Below are 22,433 nucleotides of genomic sequence, written 5' to 3'. Positions count from 1 at the left end.
TTAAATGCACAACAATGCCAGTTTAGACTTTGAGCAACTTGGTAAAACTGTCTTGTGTAACAATAAATCATGCTTGGCTGCAACTGTATTGATGGCAGCTCTTCTATTCAGTGTTTGTTAGCTTCTGTTAGCTTCTTGGCGCAGCTCCGTTCTCCTGCTACTGGTAGCTAAAATCACAATAACCTCACTGTGTATCCCTCTGAAAAATGAACCCATTTAAATAAAGAAATCAAGAAATTCCTCCATGGGTGATACCACGATAGAGAGTGTTCATTTTATAGCGTTAACACCGGTGCTGTAAGTGGTCTGGTATGAAACGGGGGTGATAGAACAACACAGCACTTTTAAATTTCAATAATCAGAATGCAGAAATTGTTTTGTTGTTTTAAAAGGTTTATGTCAGTCTGCCTTTTCCCCATCGATACGCTTCCCGACCGCCCTGCACCTTAGGGGCTTAAAAAAAAAAGACGTTCACATTGCGCAAAACTCTGAAACAGGAGAAGCGGGACATAAAACGGAGCGACGAACTAGACGTGAATTATGGCATAAAAACAGAGAATCCGACGCTGAACAGTGACAAAATCAACACATGTGTTGATTAGGAGGCGCAGCAGGTGATGAGATTACCGATGGTGAGCGTCAATAAACGATAAAAATAAATCTAGCAACAGGACAGAAACTAAAGTGGACATAGCAATAAACCAAGAGAGGATAATACTAATCAAATGAAACTAAATGGAAATGAATGAAGAACAAAATGCAAGAATAAACTAAGAAACTAAAGTAAATACAGAGGAATAAACTGGTATGGCAAGACCTTTCGAGCAATAATTAATACAGAGGACTGTATGGCAAGAATAAACAGACACTATTTCCACATAAAAGGTAAAATAATATTGTTGAAATGTCATTGGTCTGTTGAGACCACATCTAGTACTGAAAATAAATATATCTTACAGACCATAACAGTAAATAACTTATCACTTATTTATGTTTTTAATTATATTTGATATATTTATTTCTTCAATATTATTTTTCATGTCAGTGTTAATGTCATGAGGCTGATGACTCCATGACACTTTCAATTTGACTCATTAGGATTTCATTAAGAACCAGATTTGTTCTTTGTAATTTCTGTCCAGTAAAACTATTAATCTATAAATCAATAGACAGGTCTATATAAAGATATAATCCATGTTTCTGTCTCATATTTGTATGGCATTAAAAGGATCTGGAACTTTTGTTTTTCCACTGAAAGCTCTGGTTTGCACAATAAATGCCATGGGTGAAATTTTACGGATGATACTCTGATGTCCCATTCTCCTGAAGGCAGCACAGAGCTGCACCACCAGAAACTGACAAACACTGAAGACTGAAGAGAAGAAGAGCTATGATTAATGTAGTTACAGTTCTATCCATGTTTTAATGTTGCAGAGCTCAGTCGTTTTGCAAATAGTTCAAAGTTTAAACTGGCATGCTGTACATCTTTTATCTGGTCATTTTGTGCAAGATTTAACAACTAGAAAATGGCACAAAATAAGAATAATATTTTTTTTCCACTCTGATTGGCTGCTGCTAGGCCTACCAATTTTAACTTGAATGTTCATTGCCTTTTTCGTAGACACCTGTGAAAATAATTTCTATTCCCATGACTTTTTTGTTCTCTGGAAAATTATTTTTGATGATAAATACAGAAACAACCATAAAAATCAAAACATCTACAATAGTGATAGTAATATTAATGATAAAATAATGGTCAGTGCAAAGTAGCCTGCAAATTCTTTGGTGGGGGGCGGTGACGGACCTGGATAAAGACTAGGGGGGCGCAGGCCCGAAAAAAGTTGAGAAACACTGCTGTAGAGGATCCTTCAGATGAATCAACTGCATAACATTATTATGCCCATATGAAGATGTCTGATAAATATTTCAGCCACGTTGTTCAATCCATGACAAACACAAATAAAACAATTCTGAGGCCAGACCGGGATCCAATTCGGGAAACGGAAAAGTGTTTCAAACCTGACAAACTGTACTTTATAAAGTGCTGATTGAGCGCATGGAGCTACGGATGTTACAATTCTCAAAGCAAAAGCTGCCTAAATGGTGAAAACATTCACATTACAACAAAATATTAGATCAAAAAGTACATCCTAAAGTCATATATGTTTTGAATTATCTATGTCTTCAAGACTTGTCTTTATGGTTAAATGTTTCCCCAGGGACACTAATCCAGAGGTTAGCGAGAGAACCACATTCTGCTGACTGCCCTCCTCACTGCTACAGGGCTTGGCCACCAACCCTAAAGATTTTTTAATAGCATACTAAAATTCTGTGAAAGCCTAAATTGCAGCCCTCAATGGGCAACAGATGATGGAATTAAAGAGATTTAGAGCTGTTGGGGAAAACGGGCCGCACGTCTTTGATGTGGGGTTGGGAATGAGGGAAGAGTGGAAAAGACGGAAGCCGAGCACACCGAGGCAGCATCTGGCCCTTGTAAGGACACACTGCTCTCTGGGAAGTCTCCACAGATCGAGAAAAGGGGCTAAGTGATAGCTCTTTCTAACACCCACTATGTGCACCAACTGGCACTCACCTAATAGTAACACCTGCTGCACCCATAAGGTGTTACAATATCACTCATCACCTAAACAAAAGTGGGACATGTGAGGCATGAAAAAAGTTTGAACTGTGAAATTGTGAGGCCGTCGTACCAAAAGGAAAAAAATATAAAAATAATTCTTAATTTCAACCCGAGCCCCACTTGAGGTAACCATAGCAACCCCTCACCTGTCATCTCATCGACAACAATAGACAGCCAGGTCAGAGTGACACATTTTCTCAACCTTTCAAATATGCAGCACGATTTTCTATGTTCGGCATAGTGCCTTACTCTCTCTCTCAGGTTTCTACCAGAGTGTAATCAGACACACACAGCCTACTCTACACACACCAGATTAATCATCTGCCTTTTTTCCTTTGCCGTCCTGCTGTTCTGTGCTATGCTCTCTCTACTCCCTTTGTCTTTCATTAACTGACACTTGTACCATCACAGTTTCACACATAAACATATTCACAATGACACATTTTAGCTTCGCTACTCTTGCCAGAGGAAGCTGGCAAAATGGCAACATTTATCCTGACCTGGCATATTCCGATCCCAAGTGAAAACGTGGCCCAGTATAAAGGGCCGGTGGGCTGCCACAGCCTCTATTCACCCGAGACAAAACCTGGATCTGTGGCATAATCTGGCTGGCTGGACTTGTGAATAGAGCCAGCAATCCAGCAATGACAGACCCTGTTAACCTCTATACTATGAGTTACTGCCTGGCTGTATACAGCAGAGTTGAAAAAGGAGCAACGTAAAAAAAAAAAAACTGGCATTGATGGAAACAGCTTGGAGACTAAGGATTCCCGACACACAGCTGCAGTATACTGGGCATGAAGAAGTCAGTAAAATTTGAAGAGGAAAAAAAAAAAAAAAAACTAACTGCAGAATCATAACTCACTATTCTCCCACACAAACTTCTGCTTTTATCTCATTCCAAAAGAGGAAAGAAGGTAAAAAATAATCCAGGAGGGAAAAAAAGGGGAATCTGGAAGATTGACACTTTCAAACAAGCTGTGGCGAGAGTGACAAAGCAAACGCACAGCGGTTGCAGAAATGTCAGGTTGGGACAGTCTCTGTCCTGAGTAATAAGGGGAGGATGGGTCTTCCCACCTTGGCTCTCGTCTCTACCGATTTCATCCTGCTGCACACCACGGGCACTGTGACTCACCAAGTGAGCAAAACATAGCTAAAACCAATAGCCGGCAGATAGCATCTCTTACGCTAACAAGCTTTTCACTTGGGGATACCATCAGCTCTCTGGTTTTCTCATACAGCTAATTAGGAATGGACTGAGAAGCAGACCCAAAGCTATCTTTTCACCCTTTTTTTATCCTCACTCACAAATCTTTCTCTTTTTCACGCAAACACTTCTGTCTCAATCCATTGCCCACTTTTTCACATTTTTTACATCAACCTACCATCTTCAAATGCACCACCATCGGTGCCATTGCTGTCACTGTGTCCAACTCAAGGCCTCTAGTGCTTCTTAATCCCATTAGACCAAACACAATCAATTATCCAGCCAGCCTTAAGGATCTGAGAGCATTAAAAGGTTAGCTCAGGAGATTTAAAGCCATTGATGTCTGTGACAGCATCGCACCCCACACACCCACAGCCCCCCTTACGACTGTGTCAGTGTCCGCATATGTACGCTGCATGTCAGCACGTGTTCATCAAGATGACACCCCAGCAACAACCAGAGCCACCGTGCATCGCTAGCGGATCTTTAATCATGTCCCTGCAAGTCCTGGCAAATTACTGCCTTGTGATGGTAATCGATAAAGCAATAAACACAGTCAGGGACTTCAGCTGCTAGAGCAAAGAAATACCATTGCAGCCACTCGTTGTTTTTTCTTTTCTTTTTTTTTTTTTGTCTTTTTCAAAATTGGATACTTTCTATCAAAGAGAGAGAGAGAAAGAGAAAAACCGTTTTTCCAAATCAGGAAGGCATTTGTGGGGTGAGAGAAGAACAACCTCCCCTGCCCTCCTCCTTCGCTGTATTTGCATTGACAGACAAAAGAGTTACAGGTGCAGGTCAATCAATACTATCAGAAGATAGACTGGTATAATCTTATTGTAATCTGTAGACTCATCTCATCTCCTTCTATCTGCCCCATCACTGCCTGTCCATAAACTCCATGCCCCAGTGCCGCTCCATTCATGGCTTGATGTAATTTTCTCACTCCCTCCCCTTTTATCTTTCTCATGCGCTTTTCTCCTTCACTCGCCTCTCACTGACTCTGTTCCTTCTCTGGCGAGAAAATTAAATATGATCATTCCTCTTCAAAGGCGCCACCATTAGCCACATAATGAATATTCAGTTAATGTAGCAAAGAGAGAGAGCGGGACTGTGTGACCAAGAGAAGTAGGTGACCGCAAGAGCCGATAGGTAAAACTCACGAACTTGACATGACAGTGCTGTGATAATATGCTTGCCTGCTTACATATTTTGTCTATTGTTGCATTTTTGTCACACTTGCATGTTCAGAATCAAACAAATGTCAATGTCAGACAAACATAAGTCTGATGAAGACATATACAAATACATACAAAATGCTCTTTCCAAATGATGATTTATTTTTATATATAGGAAAAAAACTTGGCTCTTCGCAAAAATAATTGCCCCCTAAACCTAATAACTGGTTGCTTAACATTTGGCAGCAACAGTAGTCATCTAACATTTGCTATAACTGGCAATGAGTCTTTCAAATCACTATGGAGGAGGCCAGAAACTGATTTAATTGAGCTACATTGGATGGTTTTCAAGCCAGTACCACAGGTCATGCTGTATAATCTCAATTGGAATTAATTCTGGACTTTGACTAGGGCACTTGAGACTTTCATTTCTTTTTTTAAAACATTCAGATGTGGACCGACTACATAACCGAAGTTCACTTAAGCTAAAGCTAAAAATCAGATGGCCCGAATCAGATGTGTTTTTGGCAGAGAGCAGAATTAATGGTTCTATCAGCAAATTGTTCCAGTCTTGCAGGGGTAAAGCAGCCCTGACCATCCCACTACCACCGCCATGCTTGCTTGTCAGTATGTTTTGTTTCTGTGGTAGTGTTAGTTTTACACTAGATCTACAGTAAAAGGACCCATACCTTTCAAAAATGACCCCATTTGGCAAAAGTGAGATGGGCTTCTGTGTTCTTTTTGCTCACTAGTAGTTTTGGTATAGGAAAAAAAACTTGTTTTTAGGTGAGTTGCAGCCATAGGGTGGCATAACCAGCTGTTAGCTTACAAGGGCCAGGTTGTTTCCGGCAGTTTATCACTTTCTTTTTCTGGAATTACTTGATGATCTGAAAAGTGTGTATGTGTAAGGGAGCAAATACCTTTTTTCACAGCACTGGACCTTTAACAAGTAACTGAAAAAGAAGTGAAAACACATTTTCACACATTTGACTTCTTAAAGTCAAATGCAGAATATTAATTATTACAAACTTCATTAGCGTGAATGAACGCTCCAGTGACATTTAATAATCTGATTGCAGATCTATCCAACCAATGCATCATTTATATCTCATTAATATATAAAATGTTTGAATCACTGACGACGGCTCTATTGTGAAATGCTTCCATTCGATGTCTCTAACGTTACTTCTCACAAAAGAATCAGTTGACTGTAGCTCGACGAGCCCCACAGCATTTATGGCTCGGAGCTAAAGTCTGCTCCAAAGAACTACTTCTTTTGCCGTCCAGATGCGACACCGAGCACCTTTTCTACTCAAATTCAAATGTGTTTCCTCATGCAGACACGATAGCCACTTTCCAATTTCAACTTAATCTTAAAGCACCAATTTCAACTGCCGTGGCAGTGATTGAAATATGAAACCCTGCATATATACAGGCCATTACAGAGAATACAAGGCTCCAGCTGCTCTCTGTCCGCTCAGAAAAGTGAGGGGGGGAGAAGAAACAACAGGGATCAGCTTTGGCTGAAACACATTTCTGTTTATTTATTATTCAATAATGCCAAATTGACCCCTGGACCCCAGGAACAGCTCGCACTCAACTACCTTCAGGACAAAATGGCAGTGATGCTGAATCAGGAGGAAATCAAACAGCATCCCTGGGGCTCTGTTGCACAAGAGGTACAGGCTGACAGCTTTTTTTGTTGTTGTTGTTGTTTTATGTGTTGTTTAATTTATACAAAAAGATGCTAAAAGAAAACACAAACATTCAGTATGACATAAACATAGAAATTTGGATTAAAAAGAAAAGTCAGTGAAATAAACAAACCTGCAGTAAACACTCAAAGATAGCGTTTTTTTTGTCAACTTTAAATTTGACAAAATAATTGTTGTTTTAAGGTGAAAACCAATTGACCATCACTGCGCACACTACTTAACAAGATTAATACACTTTTGTCTGCTGCTTTCAAGGTTGCTTCTGCCATTAATTAGCAAAGTCTGATGGCTTGAATCCATTAGAGCCATCTAACCTAGTTAAGTCAGCTCCTCAATGGATTCTCTATGCGCCTTACATGCAAAGCCACAGCTCTACAGGAACCTGGCTCAAGGTTAGCACCATGGTGCAAGTCGTGCCCAACGTCCAGAGCATGCAGTCTGCCACGCTCCTCAAGTGGCTGCCAGAGAACACTTCACCAAGGTTACGCCTGTCGGAGGCAATGAATATTCCACTTATCTCAATCAAAGTCCTTCACAGAACTTTGAGGGATCGGTTCTGCCTGTGTTTCAGCTTAGGAAAACAAGGACGGCAACTCTGCTGGAAAATCTGAAAGCGAGGTGGGGGCTTAGCCAGTCACGCTCCTGCACCTGAACTTAACAGCATGGCAAATAACATCTTGAATTATTAATCTGCAGCTAATCAGATCTTCAATTAATCAATTAGGATCGTCACACGCAGAGGAAAACAGATGAACATATTAGCATGCTCTTTTTGCCATTTGGTAAAGGACAAACTCAGTGGAGGAAATCCTTTTGAGCACTCTGTGACACAAGTTTGAAAGGAGAAATAGGAACATTTCTTGGGTGAGGTGATGAAAAAATAAACTGCCTTGCAACAGTATTCCTTCCCCTTGAATTCACATTTGAGTCACAAACTTTGTAACATATTTTCTTGACATTTTACATGACTGACCAACACAGAGTAAAAGAGAATCGTAAAGGAAAACTGTGGCTTAACATTGTGCACAACAAAAAATCTGAAGAGTATGGCAAGCATTACCACTTTTACTCCAACACCCCCAAATAATTTTCTGTACGATCAATTACCTTCGTAAATAAACAAAACCTCTCTGTGTGTAATTTAATCTGTGTCTCATTTGGCTTTTTCAAAGCCGAATGAGAAAAAAAAAAGTTTAGTTTAATGATGTGTAAAGCAAGGAAACACCACAAAAGACTTGCAGCTGCAGCTGAAGCGAAAGTAATGACTACAAAATATTGACTTAGGGGGACTAAAAGCCTATGCATGCTGTACTTTTAAGATTTTAATTGCAAGCTGGTTTGGAAGCCATGTGTCATTTTCAGTAATGTAATTTTGTGCTAGCACTGAAGTGTGTTGCTGTAATGTGATTTTATTTTATTTTTTCACAAACTGTGGAAGGGTGCAGAAAATGGAACTAAAGAAGACATTCACTTTCTAATCTAGATTTCTGTAAATGGTTCAAGCGAGTGTTGTTATTAAGTAAGATAAAGTAAAATTATTCCTTGTTCTTGTAGACATAGGCAGTGCGATAAAAGCCATTCAGTCAACAGCGGTTCATTATTAATAGCCACGTAAGGTAATGACTGTTCTTAAATACCAAACTGTTAGCGCAGAGATAAATTAATGCATCTTCATGTCCCCAAAGTCAGCCTCAACAGAATTAATTGTATGTTAATGACAATAAATTACAGCACTTTGCTTCCACAGGAAACAATCTATAAGTTGGCTGACAAGCAATGTAAATGTGTTTGTGCGGCATAAATCATTCGCTAACAATTGAACACCTGTGGATTTTCCAAATTAAAATAAATCCTCTTTCAAGCCTCCCATCTGTTCGATATTCCACAGATACCATTTAATGATCTTTTTGGAGTGATATCCTCCACAAATAGATGGAATTAGCTTTGATGGATACGGTGAAAGTTGACAGATTAGTATGGCAGACGCATTCTTTTGATAAACAAGCTCAGGGCCCAGTAAGTTAATAGGGTAATGAGATCTCTTTATTTATTTATTTATTTATTTATTTATTTATTTTTTCTTAATGCCGGACCCTTCTTGAATGCAATCATACCGTAACATTTGCCTATGAACAATCGCAATGTTTCTGTGTGTGTGCGTGTGGGGGTGCGTGTGCGTGTGTGTGTGTGTGTGATGGTTGCATGTCTGATGTCTACAACATCCTGCATCTCTAGGGGCACCGGCTCCCTCTCTCATCAAGCATGCCCAGTCAATGTGGCTGTCACTCCCAATCTGCGCTGAGAGGGGAGCCTGTGCCTATTTTTATAAATGTATTCATATTCATTAGTCCTGAGTGTCATTCATAGCAGCAGTTCTTTAATGCGGCGGGTAACCATCACAGGCCGGAGAAGCCTGCCTCCTCTCATCGCACAAATTAATAACACAGGCAATCACTGCAAAGGTGCCTTCTGTCAAACAACAATGGCTCCTGATTTCCATCAACCGTGTGCACTTCCTCATTTCTACGAGACACGCAGTTGAAAAAGTCACTGGTGTCCCTTGAGGAAAGCACAACAAAAAAAATACCATTGTACCAGCCTATGAAATATGAAATAATTAAATTAACTAAGAATTAATTACAACCTTTTTTTGTTCCCTTGACCCAGTGTAATATTTTCCCTCGTAACATCTCGGTGGCGCCGGGTTAATTGTGCAGAATAACTTATGTCAATGTGAACTGCTAATGAGAGCAATTAGGCAACAGAGTCACAGTAACTTCACCATCTTGCTCAAAGACGCTATCTGTTGGCTTTATTGGCTTGTATGTGTCACATAAACGACTTCATGAACTAATTCTAGTAAATTCAAAGAAAACTAACATAACACCTTCCCTGAATTAAACGGAGGAAGATTATTTTTCTAAGACTCCCAGCACATCTAGAACTAAACTATGGGGTTTTCATTGCTTAAGACCTGGTTCACATCCACTTCTTTGCGTTGCGTTCCGGTTGCTGTTGCCTTTCAGGGTAATGGAAGTGGGCTGCATCTCACAGCCTTCCATGTTTTTTTCATGCCCATTGTTTCTGCTCCACCCCACTTTAAATCAAGAACACAAAGCAAACCCCGCCATACTTCACTCTGGACAGCATTAATAAAACAAGCTTTCAATGATGCAGAATGGGAACGAAGCAGCAGTGTGATTACAGCTTTTAAACACTGCCACCCCTCAGAGTTTACATGTGCCAGCTCTGCAGACTGGGTGTAAAAAGGCTTTTGGCATTCTTTCCCCCATTGTCATTCATCTTTTCCTCTTTGTCACAATTCCTCTCTAATAGAGAGGTACTGAATGGAGAAGCTCCCTGAAGTAGAATGAAAAAGTAAAAAAGTTATTGGAGTGCCCGAGAGAGTAGGCCTATTCCCAAGATCTGCATACTTTCTCTAATCCTCTGATAGACTCTGAACCCAATCATATTTTTTATAAGATTCATTGTTTCTCTACCTGTAAAGAGGAACCTTTTCTCTCATTATGGAAGCTAAATATTCATTATCAATGTACTAATAGATCAATGTACAAAGCACTCAAAAAATACATTTCTGACTGGTCATTCCTTTACACATTTTCCTCTTTAAATCTCATCACGACAACCCCTTGAGTGATCACAGAAATGGAAATGGGGCCTTTTAATTGAAATTCACGAAATTAAACATTGACCAGAGCAACTTCATTAAACAGATATGACTCCAATTTCAGCAGTCCCTGCAGGCTTAAAGAGCATGCCCACTGTTACAACAGATGTGCTTAAACATTATCTTTCATGGAACTGGGGGAATTGCACAGGCTCATATCCAAAGTGAAATAGTTTGACAAGTGCTGTGAAAGACTTTCGAGGAGAGCGATGATGGGAAGCAGCCGGAGGTTTCTGGAACGGCACCGCAAGCTTTAACATATCCACATCTGCTCAGGAGCAAGCGCTTTTTGGCGTTACACTTTTGATGAATTCTGGCATCGCAAATCAGATTGAACTATCATATCTCCTGTATGTCACATGTGATGTAGATCCAAATTGGCTTTCATCTCTGGAGTAAAGCCCTGTCAGCCTAGAGTGACTTCAGATGTCCGCCGTACCTTCCATCTGGAGACCTCAGGGAGACCATCGTTGTCAGCAGGCCTCCCAGTGCACAACGGTACATGTCCCTAACAGGGGACGCCTGGGCTCGTTTGTTTTGTTACTTAACTCGGGCTTTGTGACAAGAGGAGACAGTGACCGAGGCATCTGGGACATGGGAGCCCCCTGCAGAATTAAACAGGCTGCGTCTCGAGCCCCTGTGACAGGAAATCTCACTCAGATCACAAAAGGCAGCCCTGATTGCATGTGACAGGTGCATCCTCTTCCTTCAGATGCCATGTCTTTGTTTTGTTTTGTTTGCTTGCGTGGCGGCAATGGCAATTTTGGGAAGTCAGGGTGGAGTTTTTTGGTGGTGCCGTTCCACGTTTTCCGCAGTAAATAAGCTTGCCGTAGATACAAATTAAACATATTTTGTTTGAGTGAAGAAAAAAGTGTAAAAATTAGAATCACAGCATTTACTATTCTACTGGCCAAACAATCATAAAATAAAATAATTTTTACTTTGTTCCAGGTCAGAAGCCTGTGTGCATTTCACTAGTATTTATTTTAAGTTACTTGTAAAATGTATGACTTGGGACAGATATGTTGATTGTCCTTCCACAAGCTTCTCAAAATGGCTTGCTGGAAAATTTGGACCATTACTCCTTTGAGAACTGATGTCAGATTTGAAGACAGTCTTGCTCACACACAAATACCCTTTGCCCACACATTTTCTATTGCATTGAAAAGAGGCTTTTGTAAAAGCCATGACAGAACATTCATTTTCTTGTCTTAAACCACTCACTAATTTGGGTTTACCCTGAGGCCAGTTGTCCTTTTGGAACATCCATTTGTGCCCAAGGTTTAACTTCCTGGATGATGTTTGGAGATACTTTAACATTAACACATTTTCTTTCCTCATAATGCCAGCCATTATCTTCTCCCTCCTGCAGAAGTGCACCCCATAAGTCACCACCAAATTTGACACTTAGGTTGATGTTATTATTATTATCTTTTTTTATATCGTTATTTGATTTTCATTTACAGACAACAAATAACATTAAATAAGTGAGCTTTTTCGTCTCTACAAAATGGCCTGGATATTAATCTGCATACATGGTTTAAATGTGCCAGTTTTGTTTTAACTTGTTCATTTTCTTTTTTTGTCTACAACTCCTGTTTTTCCCCTTTTCCCACAAAAAACATCTGAAATAAAAGGAAATGCATGTAGAAAAAAAGCTGGCAGTCATAGAAGTGCAAGGGTTACTGTTTCAGCTCAAACTGGGCACACTAATCCCTTTGATCCCCCCATTTTACTGTCAGCTGTTTCCTAGCTACCATTGGATCAGCACAGAATTTAGGATTTGTGCTACTGTACGCCACAGCAATCCCTGCCCCAGTGTTGCAGTGCTCTTCTTTCTTTCCTCCATCAATCTCCCGCCCAGGGCCCACCATCGACATCCCTAACAATATTAATTTCTCTTTTTTGTTCCCCTTTCTACTTCACCTCGCTGCAGTTGGCAGTGACTGCGATGTGGCAGAGGGAGTTAGGTTAAATTGGAAACTGTTTTGCACAGAGGGCCATCAGGACATGAACAGATGATACATGCTGAAAAAGCTTATTCTGATTTTGCCAATTCATGTGAAATTACAGTATTTCTTTCAAACGCTGGTTTCAGAAAGTTTCATTTAGCAATAATGAAACAATCTACTTCTATTTGTGCCAAGGCGTGCGTCGGAATAAGAAAATGTGCATGTGCATTAGGAGCTGTGCACGTTGCTGCTGCGCGCATGTTTGTGCATTTGTTAGCATGCATTAGAGCAATAAAGGAAGTTTCATTGGGTTCCTCTTTCAGGCTGTCTCTGAAATTTGAATAAGTAGGCAAATCTGTCTGCGCAGGGTCTCTTTCATCCCAGTCAGTGTTGGCTGCTCTCAGAGGTGCAGTGTGCCATACACTGCTCATTCAACCTCTGAGTTGTTCACCCAAACTGCTCTGAAATCATTTAAGGCAAAAAAACAAGAAGCTGTTTGACTTGCATATTGGCAAATTTATGCTTCTTTGTCAAACACTGGCTCTCCAGGAGTAAATGTTTATGACTGCTGCATGCAGATACAAGAATGAGCGCTGCTTTTCCAATTTAATCATTTCAACAGACTGTGGAATGCCTATTCATTTTTGTATGTACGGTATGCTTGCATAATTTGTTTAATTGCACTGGTCAAACATACTTTTTCTTTTGCAACCTTTAAATATTCAATATTTCATTTATTTATGCAATATAACTTACATTCTAATCATTCAATACGGACTAAATTATTTTCTCATTTTTTGCAATAAGAAAAAAATATTGCAATGACAGCCTGAAAGTGAAAGACAAGAAACATAAATCTTGAATAGGCTCATGTTTGAAAAGCAAACCAGCCTTTGTTGAGGTTGAATCCAGCCGTGTGCCCTTAGTAGCCAAACTGAAGCACTTTCACGTGGGGCCAAGGATCCAAATTTGACATCGAGCCATAAAGAAGGAACCGACACTTCTGCTGTCAGCCCACATTATCATCGCATTTCTTGACTGATACACGTCTGATGTTATGGGCAAGGACAGCAATCAAAGCTTATGTGAACACACAAAGTGCTGCCGAACCTCAATGATGACCGGTTCCACTCTGCTGCGTACGCACGCCTTATCAACAAACAAAAGATCCCCGGATGAGACGATTGGTATGGATTTCTGTAGGTGTATCTCACTCAATGCTTTTAACATCCAGGCTGATATCTGCTGGTATCGCTGTTGCACGTTTGTTTGTGGCAATGGTGGAGTGTCAAACTGTGACAGCAGTGGGGGGGCCCTGAGAGCAAGATCTAAACTACGTGGATGATGAAGATGAAGACAGCAGGTGCTTGGAAACAGAAATCAAACATGATATCAAATCCCATGTGTCCAAGAGCAAGACAATGGGGGGAAAGAGAGGCGGTTCAAGCTGTAATCAATACAGAGCACAAGGTATTGAGATGCAGTGAGAGGCATTTTGCCAGCTCCCCCCCCCCAGAGGGTCTGGTGGGCCTGCTGCCAAGCACAATCTGAGCAGGACAGCTAGCTCAGCTTTGCACATTTGCATACAAGAATTTGCCTGTAAAAAAAAAAGAAAAAAAAAAACATGTCTCAGTTTGGAATCACCTATCTCTCAAACTGGCTAACCTCTACAAAAAGTTGCAAACAAGAACTGAAAAGTAAAATGTGGTTTAAATAAGGTATTTTCAAACTTTTTGTTGCAAATACCAAAGAGGCTTCCAAGTAGCACTATGGTAACAGATGTTTTACAACAATATTACGGTAGAAGATTGCATACATCTTTTTTTTCTAATTATCTGTCTAATTGGTTGACAGATGCAGATTTACTATTCCTTCTTTGCACTCAGAAGCTGAAATTTCTGAATTTTAATTTTGACAAAAAATATTGTCAATAATTCTTTTGTAAGAAAGTTTGATGTTTTCCTGTCAAAATTCAACATGACTTCCTTCGATACAAAGCTATGGAACAAAAAAAGTGTATTCACTCTGGCTGTTTTTATGGCAGCACTCCCTTCTCATCTCGCTCCTTGATTCTTGCTTCACTGTCACCCGCTTTAGTTCACTGTGTATTAGAAGTTCTTGAAAGTTTTCCAATTTTGATTTTTTTAGGGTGTTAAATTTTATTAGCACAAAACGCAAATATACAATAGAGGGATAGCAGTCTAAAGTCTAAAATGTTAAGATGTGAATTTATTCACCAAAGTAAACAAGATTTCTATGACCAGCTGTTTTTATTAGGACATAGGGGGAAGAAAAAAAAAAAAAACTCTTCTCCTACCCATACCACCACGGTATTGAAGCGGTTCCTCCATTTCTCCTCTCCTTGTGCCTTTTGCCATTTTAGTCACAACACAAGAATACACTCAGCAGTCCCCAGGAGGCGCATGCTGGATGTGAGCGGAGATTCAGTGGGCACATTATGCTGTAAAAGGCATTGTTTCTCAACACAGCTTTCCTTGAGTTGCCTTTGTGTTCTTAAATGTTTACATGCAACAGCTCGGAGGCTCGAAGACACATGTACGTTTCCAAGAATACGCGGTTTGAGTCAAATCCCTCACTCGCGCCGATGGAACTAATGACACCATTTTTGAGGGCTCTTCAAATGCCTCATTTTAAGGAGGCCGTTACAAAGAGAAGCATGCAAAGCATCTCTGCTCCCTGGTCAAAATTATATCAGACAAAACAAACAAATAGAGCCACTTCACATTCCCCTCCATGCGGTGTCCAAGGTCATTTTTTGCTTTCAGTTTCTGGCTCAGCTCAAGGCCTCTTCTGAGACATTTTTTATTTCTTGATAGCTGAGGTGCCTCCAAGCCCTGTGTTGGATTGATTAGACGTTTAGCCAGGAGAATTAATATGTGAAGAATTTCCCTGTTGCCCCCTGCAGCGCCTCTCCCCCTCAGTCTCATCAGTAAACAAGTAGATATGGAAACAGAACCACTCTCGGGCTATGTGATTAAAATCGGCCCCAAAAGAAGAAATTGCTTGACAATCAATGTTGCTATTACTGAAAAATCACATCTGAGTGTGCCTTATTCGAACGGCATTTTTTGACTCCATACACCAATGCTGCTCTCTACAGGTATAAGGAATCTGTCTGAATAACCTGATTTTGTTGCTTCCTGTGCAACAACTTAAACAACTCACAACAAAGGCTTAAATGGTGCTTAACATCAACAGATTAAAAAAAAACAAAAAAAGAAAAGAAAAAAGCGCGTTCTTCAGAGTAAGCAAGGACTTTAGCAATAGTTACCCAAATCCGCAGACGTGATAGGACTCTTTGCCCTGTGCAAACAGCTATTACCACTGCCTTTTGGGCAAATGGCAATTACTAAGCAAAGGGAGAATGCCAAAACCCTGCAGTTAATTTTGATTACATTTGCATTATGAACTATAAACACAGTTTTACTGCTCAACTGAGCCAATTAAAGACTTCCTGAAGCTAAAAAAAGGAACATTGACATCAAAACAGCTCTTTTGTTCTTGCACAATGAGGTTGATTGCAATCATTTGTCACTCCTAAAAACCTTTCGGAGCATTTGGATTTTCCAAACAAAAGGAAAGACATTGTTACAAAAAATTTTTTGGCTTTTCATTAATTTACTTTAATTGCTACTGCCAGCGAGCAGACTTTTTTCTTACTTGAGCTGTGAGATGTTGCCTCTTGCAGGATAAGGCTTCCTGTGGCAGCATGAATAAACATGTGTAGACAGCATTTGGCAGCAAAAGGAAGGAGAGAGAAAAAAAAATATTAAAAATCTCAGCCAACCAACCAAACATGGGAGGCAGCCACAGAAGACACATAGGGAGTCTGATAGGAAAGCTGACACCATTTCACCTGAGGCTGGGCGAACCACTTGCTGGTCTTTCCTGGCATGAGCCATATTGCAAAGAAAACAAGCATTTAAGTCCAAATTTTTAGCGGCTGTTCTCTCTCTGGCGAATATGCTTCACTGACTGCATATTACTAAGCACTGAAATACGAAACTATGTCATAAGTATGAACAATGTATAGCTGATGTATGATGGCTTTGGAGTACGGCACTCGCACAGCACTGTGTTGGGATATGTAGAGTTGTCAAAGCTCGTCAGATTAGTAAAAAAAAATTGACTTCCAATTTGCGTAGGGATGTCATTATTTCTCTATATCTAGCCAGCTATTTGTGTGGCTGAGTGAATATACAGATCACCCAAATATATAACGGACAACTAACGCAGTAGATCACGTTGTATTCAACCACTGCCACAGTGAAACATGGTGGTGGCAGTATAATGAAATGGGGCTGATTTTCTTAATTAAATAGGGAAAGGGAAATTGAGGTTGAAAGAGAAGATAGATCTTCTTGACATAAACCATATTACACAGAAATAAAGTTATTAAGTTGAAGATTTCTCTCCGGTAAACATAACTCAGTTTTACTGAACACTGATACGTAAGCGTGTCAAAATAGGCAACAGGTATATCTCTGACACAAAAGCAGTTCAACACAACACTTGCACAGTACCAAGTTAGGATTAGTAGACAAGATTACATTAACACAATAGTTTCATCACCTTATGAATTGATGATTAATCGTTAAGTAATTTGGTATTAGTGTGTACATTCCGCTCTTTGTTAATGGAACAGAATTTAATAATGAATTGCTAATGTCTTTGTCATATGCGAAACAATAGATGGCAACTGTCAAAAACACTCACCTAAGTTTTCTGTTTGTACATGTATCAAAATAAAAAATAACCGTGTATAACAGGGATGTTAATGGTACATAGATTTCTGTTGAGAATACTTGGCACAACCATTTTGTTTCAATACGCTCTCATACTGAATGACTATAGAATTATTTTAAACCTGAACATATGCAGAATGTTAATTGGTGGAACTTAAGTGGGAAATTATATATTTAGCTTTGCAACTTTAAAAAGAAAGCAAAGAGTCGGCATTATAAGTTTCTTTCCTCAACCACGGTGATTATAAAGAAAGAAACATTGACCAAAAGTTTTATGTCAGTTTTTTCAATACTGTACACAGCATCTAATTATTCGCCTGGAATGACAAAAAAGCTGAATGTAAACATTATAGGTATAGAGAAAACAGGCTAAAGTCTAAATCAAGCTTCCTGTAGCAATCGTATGAGTCCTTATACAATTAAAGTATGAAAATGATGATACCCCTAACCTCCAGGTTAGGGGATTCATAGCAGGTGCACTTATATGATGCGTTCTAGAAAAAACTGGACTAATCAGGGGTGTTCAAAGTCAGTCTTGGAGGGATGGTATCCTACATGTTTTAGTTCCTTCCCTGGTTAAAAACACTGGCAGTGAATGCCTCCTCAGCATGTCAATGTTCTGGAGAGGCCGGCTCATGAGCCACCGTTTGATTCAGGTGTGTTGAACCAGAGAAAGAACATGCAGGATACTGTTCCTTGAATACCAACTTTGTATAAACCCTGGTGTAGACTCTCAGTCATCCAGGACATGATTAAAATTGAGTTTTAAATGAAGGCAACTGGACTTCTACCAAGATAAGTCCAGTTGCCTTCATTTAAAACGCTCAAGATTAACAAGTAAAACTTGTCAGAATCTGGAAAGAAAAACTCCTGATGCCAGGTGAGTCACTTCTGGGGCTTTTTTAGGCAAGAGCCATATTGCAAAGAAAAAGTTTGCAAAGAAAAATGTTTCAACAGCTGTTCTCTCTCTCTCTGGCAACATGTTTAATTAACAGCCTTCTACCAAACTATTTATACATAAATATAAATGCACAAAGAATAGCTGTGACATGACAATGTTAAAACACGTGTGACACCTCCACTTCTCCGTGTTGGCACTTGCAAAGTTAAACGAATATTTTCGTCACCTTTTGTATAGGCGACACAATTACAACAGATTTAGCACTAAAATTATGTGACTTTAGTGCGAATATGCAGATCTACTAGAGTATTAACATATTAAATTTGTTTTACAGTTGCACATGCAGGTGGAGGTTAACAGGTTTGCCAGCAGTCTTTATAGGAAGGGACATCTGTAATTCCATTAAAACTGTAATATACTTGTTTTGTGTAATCTTGTACATATTGATTTTTCTATCTATCTGTGGATGCGCCTGCAAGTGCATGTGCTTGCTTGTGTGTCACCAATGGGGATGAATTATGATGTGCAGGCCCGCATTAGAGCAGGCAGTTTTAATCACACACAGATTCAGAGTGTTTTAAACAAATGCTTTTTTTTGTGTAAGCACTGAGGATTATCATAAGATTTAAAGATTTGGAAATGGCTGACAGCTGTCAAGCTGCATAATAACGTACGTCCAGAAAATTATAGCAGCTGTCGGTTGGCAGAATGTCAATGCTGCTATCTAGATTAAAGCTCAATAGACAGGAACATAAGCACAGGCAACTGTGCACACACATGCACACACACGCACACACGCACACACACACACTTTTACACACAACAAAATGCAAGCAGACACACAGTCACTCACAAACACACATCAATCTCTGCAGTCTTATTGAGGAAGAGAGAAAAAAAAGACAACACAAAGGCAGCTAAGAGAAAAATAAAGGCAGAAACTCACATTTATTTACCAGGCATTTTGATTATGGGATCTGCATGAGTCTTAAAATGGCTTGTTGAGTAAAACTAGCAGAAAGGTTCCTCCTGTGGATCAGCCACACATCCTCTGGTGCAATCGAAGAGCCATCTGTATTAAAAACAGCAGGTGCCTCAATATGAACCTGCTGAAAAACAAGCGGCTACATCGCACCTGTTCCCTGGAGGTGGCTATGTGTCGCCTAATTTCTGTCATCCTCAGAGGTCTTTGTCTCTCAGGGAATAACTACAGCATCTCTAACTTTCTGTACAGACACTGCTTTTATGCTGCTCATTTGCAAACAAGGATCCCCCCTTGAGGATAAGAGCTGTGTTCTACTTCAGAGGAACAAGGTGTTTTTGGATGCTGAGAGGACCACCCCCCACCCCTGCCTGCAACGGGTACAACAGCATCCTCATCGAAGACCGAACAGAACAGACAATGCATCATAGAGGAGGCCCTTCTCAAATGAAAGAGGAGACAGACAAAAGGATTGGACCTCTCACCAATGCTAATGCACAACCAGAAATGCTCACAAGAACAGAAAAGGAACTGCAGGGATAAAAAAAAAATGGTTCTATTTCAAGGAGGAAAGGTAAAATCCCTGTGAAGTAGCCCGGTGGCGCTCAATAGATCCACACTCACATACACACACACATACCTCAGGCTTGTTGGCTTGAGAAAGGGATGCTAATAACAGCTAGAGGAACTGTGCCTTGCATAATAAGAGACGCCAGAGACTCTTCTCAGATAAGGTTGGGAGCACTTTAGAGCAACGTAAGTTGTTCAAAGGCAAACAAGTGCAGGGATTATGCTGCTTTTAGCACTCCGGTGTACCGAGCAGTGCGATTGTGAAACAGGGAGTGCATAGAGAAGGCACCTCTCAAATGAATCAACATCTGAAGAAGACTTTTTTTTTTTTCCTGGGACCTTCAAGAAATGCTTGATAGTCTGGTGTCGAAGACATTTTTTTTTCTTCATCAGTAAAGGCCATGGCATTGCAAAGGAGAACCAAATAGGAAGTTACTAAAATAGATTGGGACGAAACAGAAAGGAAGATCTGTGTTTCAGCATTTTAACAAACTGCGCTTATTCCTACGTTAACTTACCTTCACTTCTCGTGACAACCAGCAGTTACAGTTTTTCCACTCATGAAATATGACGGCATGTCATGCTTGTTCTCCACGGCTTTCTGCCTTTATTTAGCAGATCTCATTAGGTTCTCACTGGCCAAAGAGTTAGCAGCTGATAAATGACAAGCAAGGAGTCACAGTTCCATAGTAACCGTATGATTAGTGTTGTCCATGTCTCAGGGCGAGCTGGACATTAAATGAAACCAGCTCGCTGTGATTTATGGATTCTGCAAGACACATTCTCCAGTGAACCAATGCTTCAGAGTCCTGAAACAACTGCTCTCTTTTAATGTTTCCACACTGTAGTCATAACCGTGCAAGTTAATGATCTCTGCTAGAATATTTAAAGGGGGAGTCAAAAGAGGGGCAGCTTAATCTGCAGCAGCAGTGAAACTGTCAGAGCTTTCCATCACCAGAGAACTTCACATATTTCACAACAGGTCAAGGGGACCAGTGAAATAATCCAAATGGTTCTTAAGATGTAGAAAAGCAGCCAATCTGGAATATGCAAATACCGAACAGATCTGAATGCATGCATTTGGAGAAATGCAGAAACAACCCAAACTGCTTGCGATGACAACAATAAAAGGTCTTTTTGTCCTTCAGGTTGTGGTTTTGTGACACTATGCGCACAACTGACACTTAATTTCACTTTAAATCCATATTTACCTTTTTTATTATTATTATTCCTGACCTGAGCTTTTATACAGCATTTCTAAAGCTAAATATAGTTTGCGAGCTGTTTTTATGTGCCTCATATAGTCGCGTTGTATTAATTCGTTTGTATCACACTTTTATTTTTTTTCTATAAGTACAATAAAACTGAGTTACGGATCTTACCTTGAGCCTGAGCGCTTGGGATACAAGTCGACAAGAGCAGAATCCAAAAGGACATCCACACCTGTCCAGGTCCAAACATGCTCCGCGGCGGTACCGTCGAGCCCCAGCTGCGGATTTCCCGTCTCCCCGCCGGGAACATGTTGCTCGGTGATTGCCACAGACTCCCCTTAAAAGTGTCCTGACTGCTGCTGCTGCCGCCGCCGCTGCTCCTCCTGCTGCTGCTCCTGTTCCGTCTGCCGCCGCTGCTGCCACTGGTCCTGTGCGTCAGAATGCTCTTCGGTGCTGATGGGGGTGAGTGACCGGAGGGGAGCGTGGAGAACAGAGTCCGCCGGAGAGCGCGGGGCACGCAGACTGGCACGCGGAGGAATGACAAAAAAAAGAAAGAAAGAAAGAAAGAAAGAGAAAAAAAATCCTACGGACAAGTCCCGCATGAGCAAGGCGGAGTCAGTCCAATTGAATTTGCCCGGCTGTCAAGTATTTGAGACCGTGTATTGACATCATGTCTTTACTGCCCTGAATAAACTCTAGATCAATAGCAGAAACATAATTCACGAAAAGACAGAGATGAGGGGAAGCGATATGCTGGCCAAAAGTTTGACAGATAACAGTTTGTTTTCATATCGAGCTGAGGGCGAAAGTCTAAGTAATGAAACTGTGACAAATTCAATGCCTTTAGCTCTCTCTGGTGTGTGAGCGCGCGCGCTGGTGAACCTGGTAAAATACATTTTCTTTGTTCCTGTTTTTTGGGGATTTAAAGAGACAATTTACAATACAACCCCCCTTTTATGAATTGAGCACCATATAGACTGTGTCAGCCACGCACAAATCTGAGCCAAGTAATGTCAAGCCCGAGAGCTCTGTGCACTATTGCCACCACGCGGTAGAAAGTAGAAGAAAACATCCATTTGGACAGCTGTGATTGATTGTTGACACACTAAAACCAAAAAGCCTGGATTACAAAAACAACCTGATGACAACTAAATCTGTCCAAACACGTTTTTTTTCCCCCCTCCTGCCTAGCGTTGAAGAAATCATGAACTGGGTCACACAGGCTCCAAAAGTCAGTGCTATTTCTGTCATGTAAATACATTTATTTTTGCGTTGGTTGCAGTTCAACGTGGCTCTATGTCATAAGCTGCACAAACCAGGGTAGACAGAGTGCACCTGAGCAATCGGATGTGATTCAGGAAGCAGCCTGAGATCAAGAAGGACTGCATAACACTGCCCCCCCCCAAAAAAAATGTTTCTTCTCTCATCAGACAAAAGGATTAAAGGCATGTTTGAGTACACAGAAAATCCTGGGCACTTCGGAAAAACAGGAGAGGGTACATGCGAGCTGTGATACCAGCTTTGTTGTCCTTGCTCCTTTTGAACTCGCTGAAAAATGCATGCGGGGAAGGTAAGCTTCAAAGAGCTGTCACAGCGTATCTGTACGTCTGCCATTAGATCCTGCG

The 22,433-nt window shown here is 40.5% G+C and overlaps 1 protein-coding gene across 4 annotated transcripts in view; it reads right to left on the bottom strand.

Annotated features, from left to right (window-relative positions):
• The window catches only part of LOC103468816 (protein sidekick-2-like), a 105,936-nt gene extending 84,150 nt beyond the window's left edge, over positions 1-21,786 (bottom strand). For 2 of the 4 annotated variants that reach the window (XM_017306307.2, XM_081610068.1), the window contains exon 1: positions 20,980-21,785. In XM_017306307.2, the coding sequence (XP_017161796.2) occupies positions 20,980-21,118 (139 nt within the window). In that variant the 5' untranslated portion in view covers positions 21,119-21,785. Of the gene's footprint in view, positions 1-16,059; positions 16,099-20,979 lie in introns of all 4 variants that reach the window. The other 2 variants (XM_008416144.3, XM_017306305.2) reach the window with 2 other exon arrangements.
• Positions 21,787-22,433: the final 647 nt, after the last annotated feature.

Source organism: Poecilia reticulata, chromosome 8 (genome assembly GCF_904066995.2).
Source record: "Poecilia reticulata chromosome 8, P_reticulata-male-v2, whole genome shotgun sequence".
In the NCBI taxonomy this organism is placed as follows: Eukaryota; Metazoa; Chordata; class Actinopteri; order Cyprinodontiformes; family Poeciliidae; genus Poecilia; species Poecilia reticulata.
This window is presented reverse-complemented; position numbering and strand designations above follow the sequence as displayed.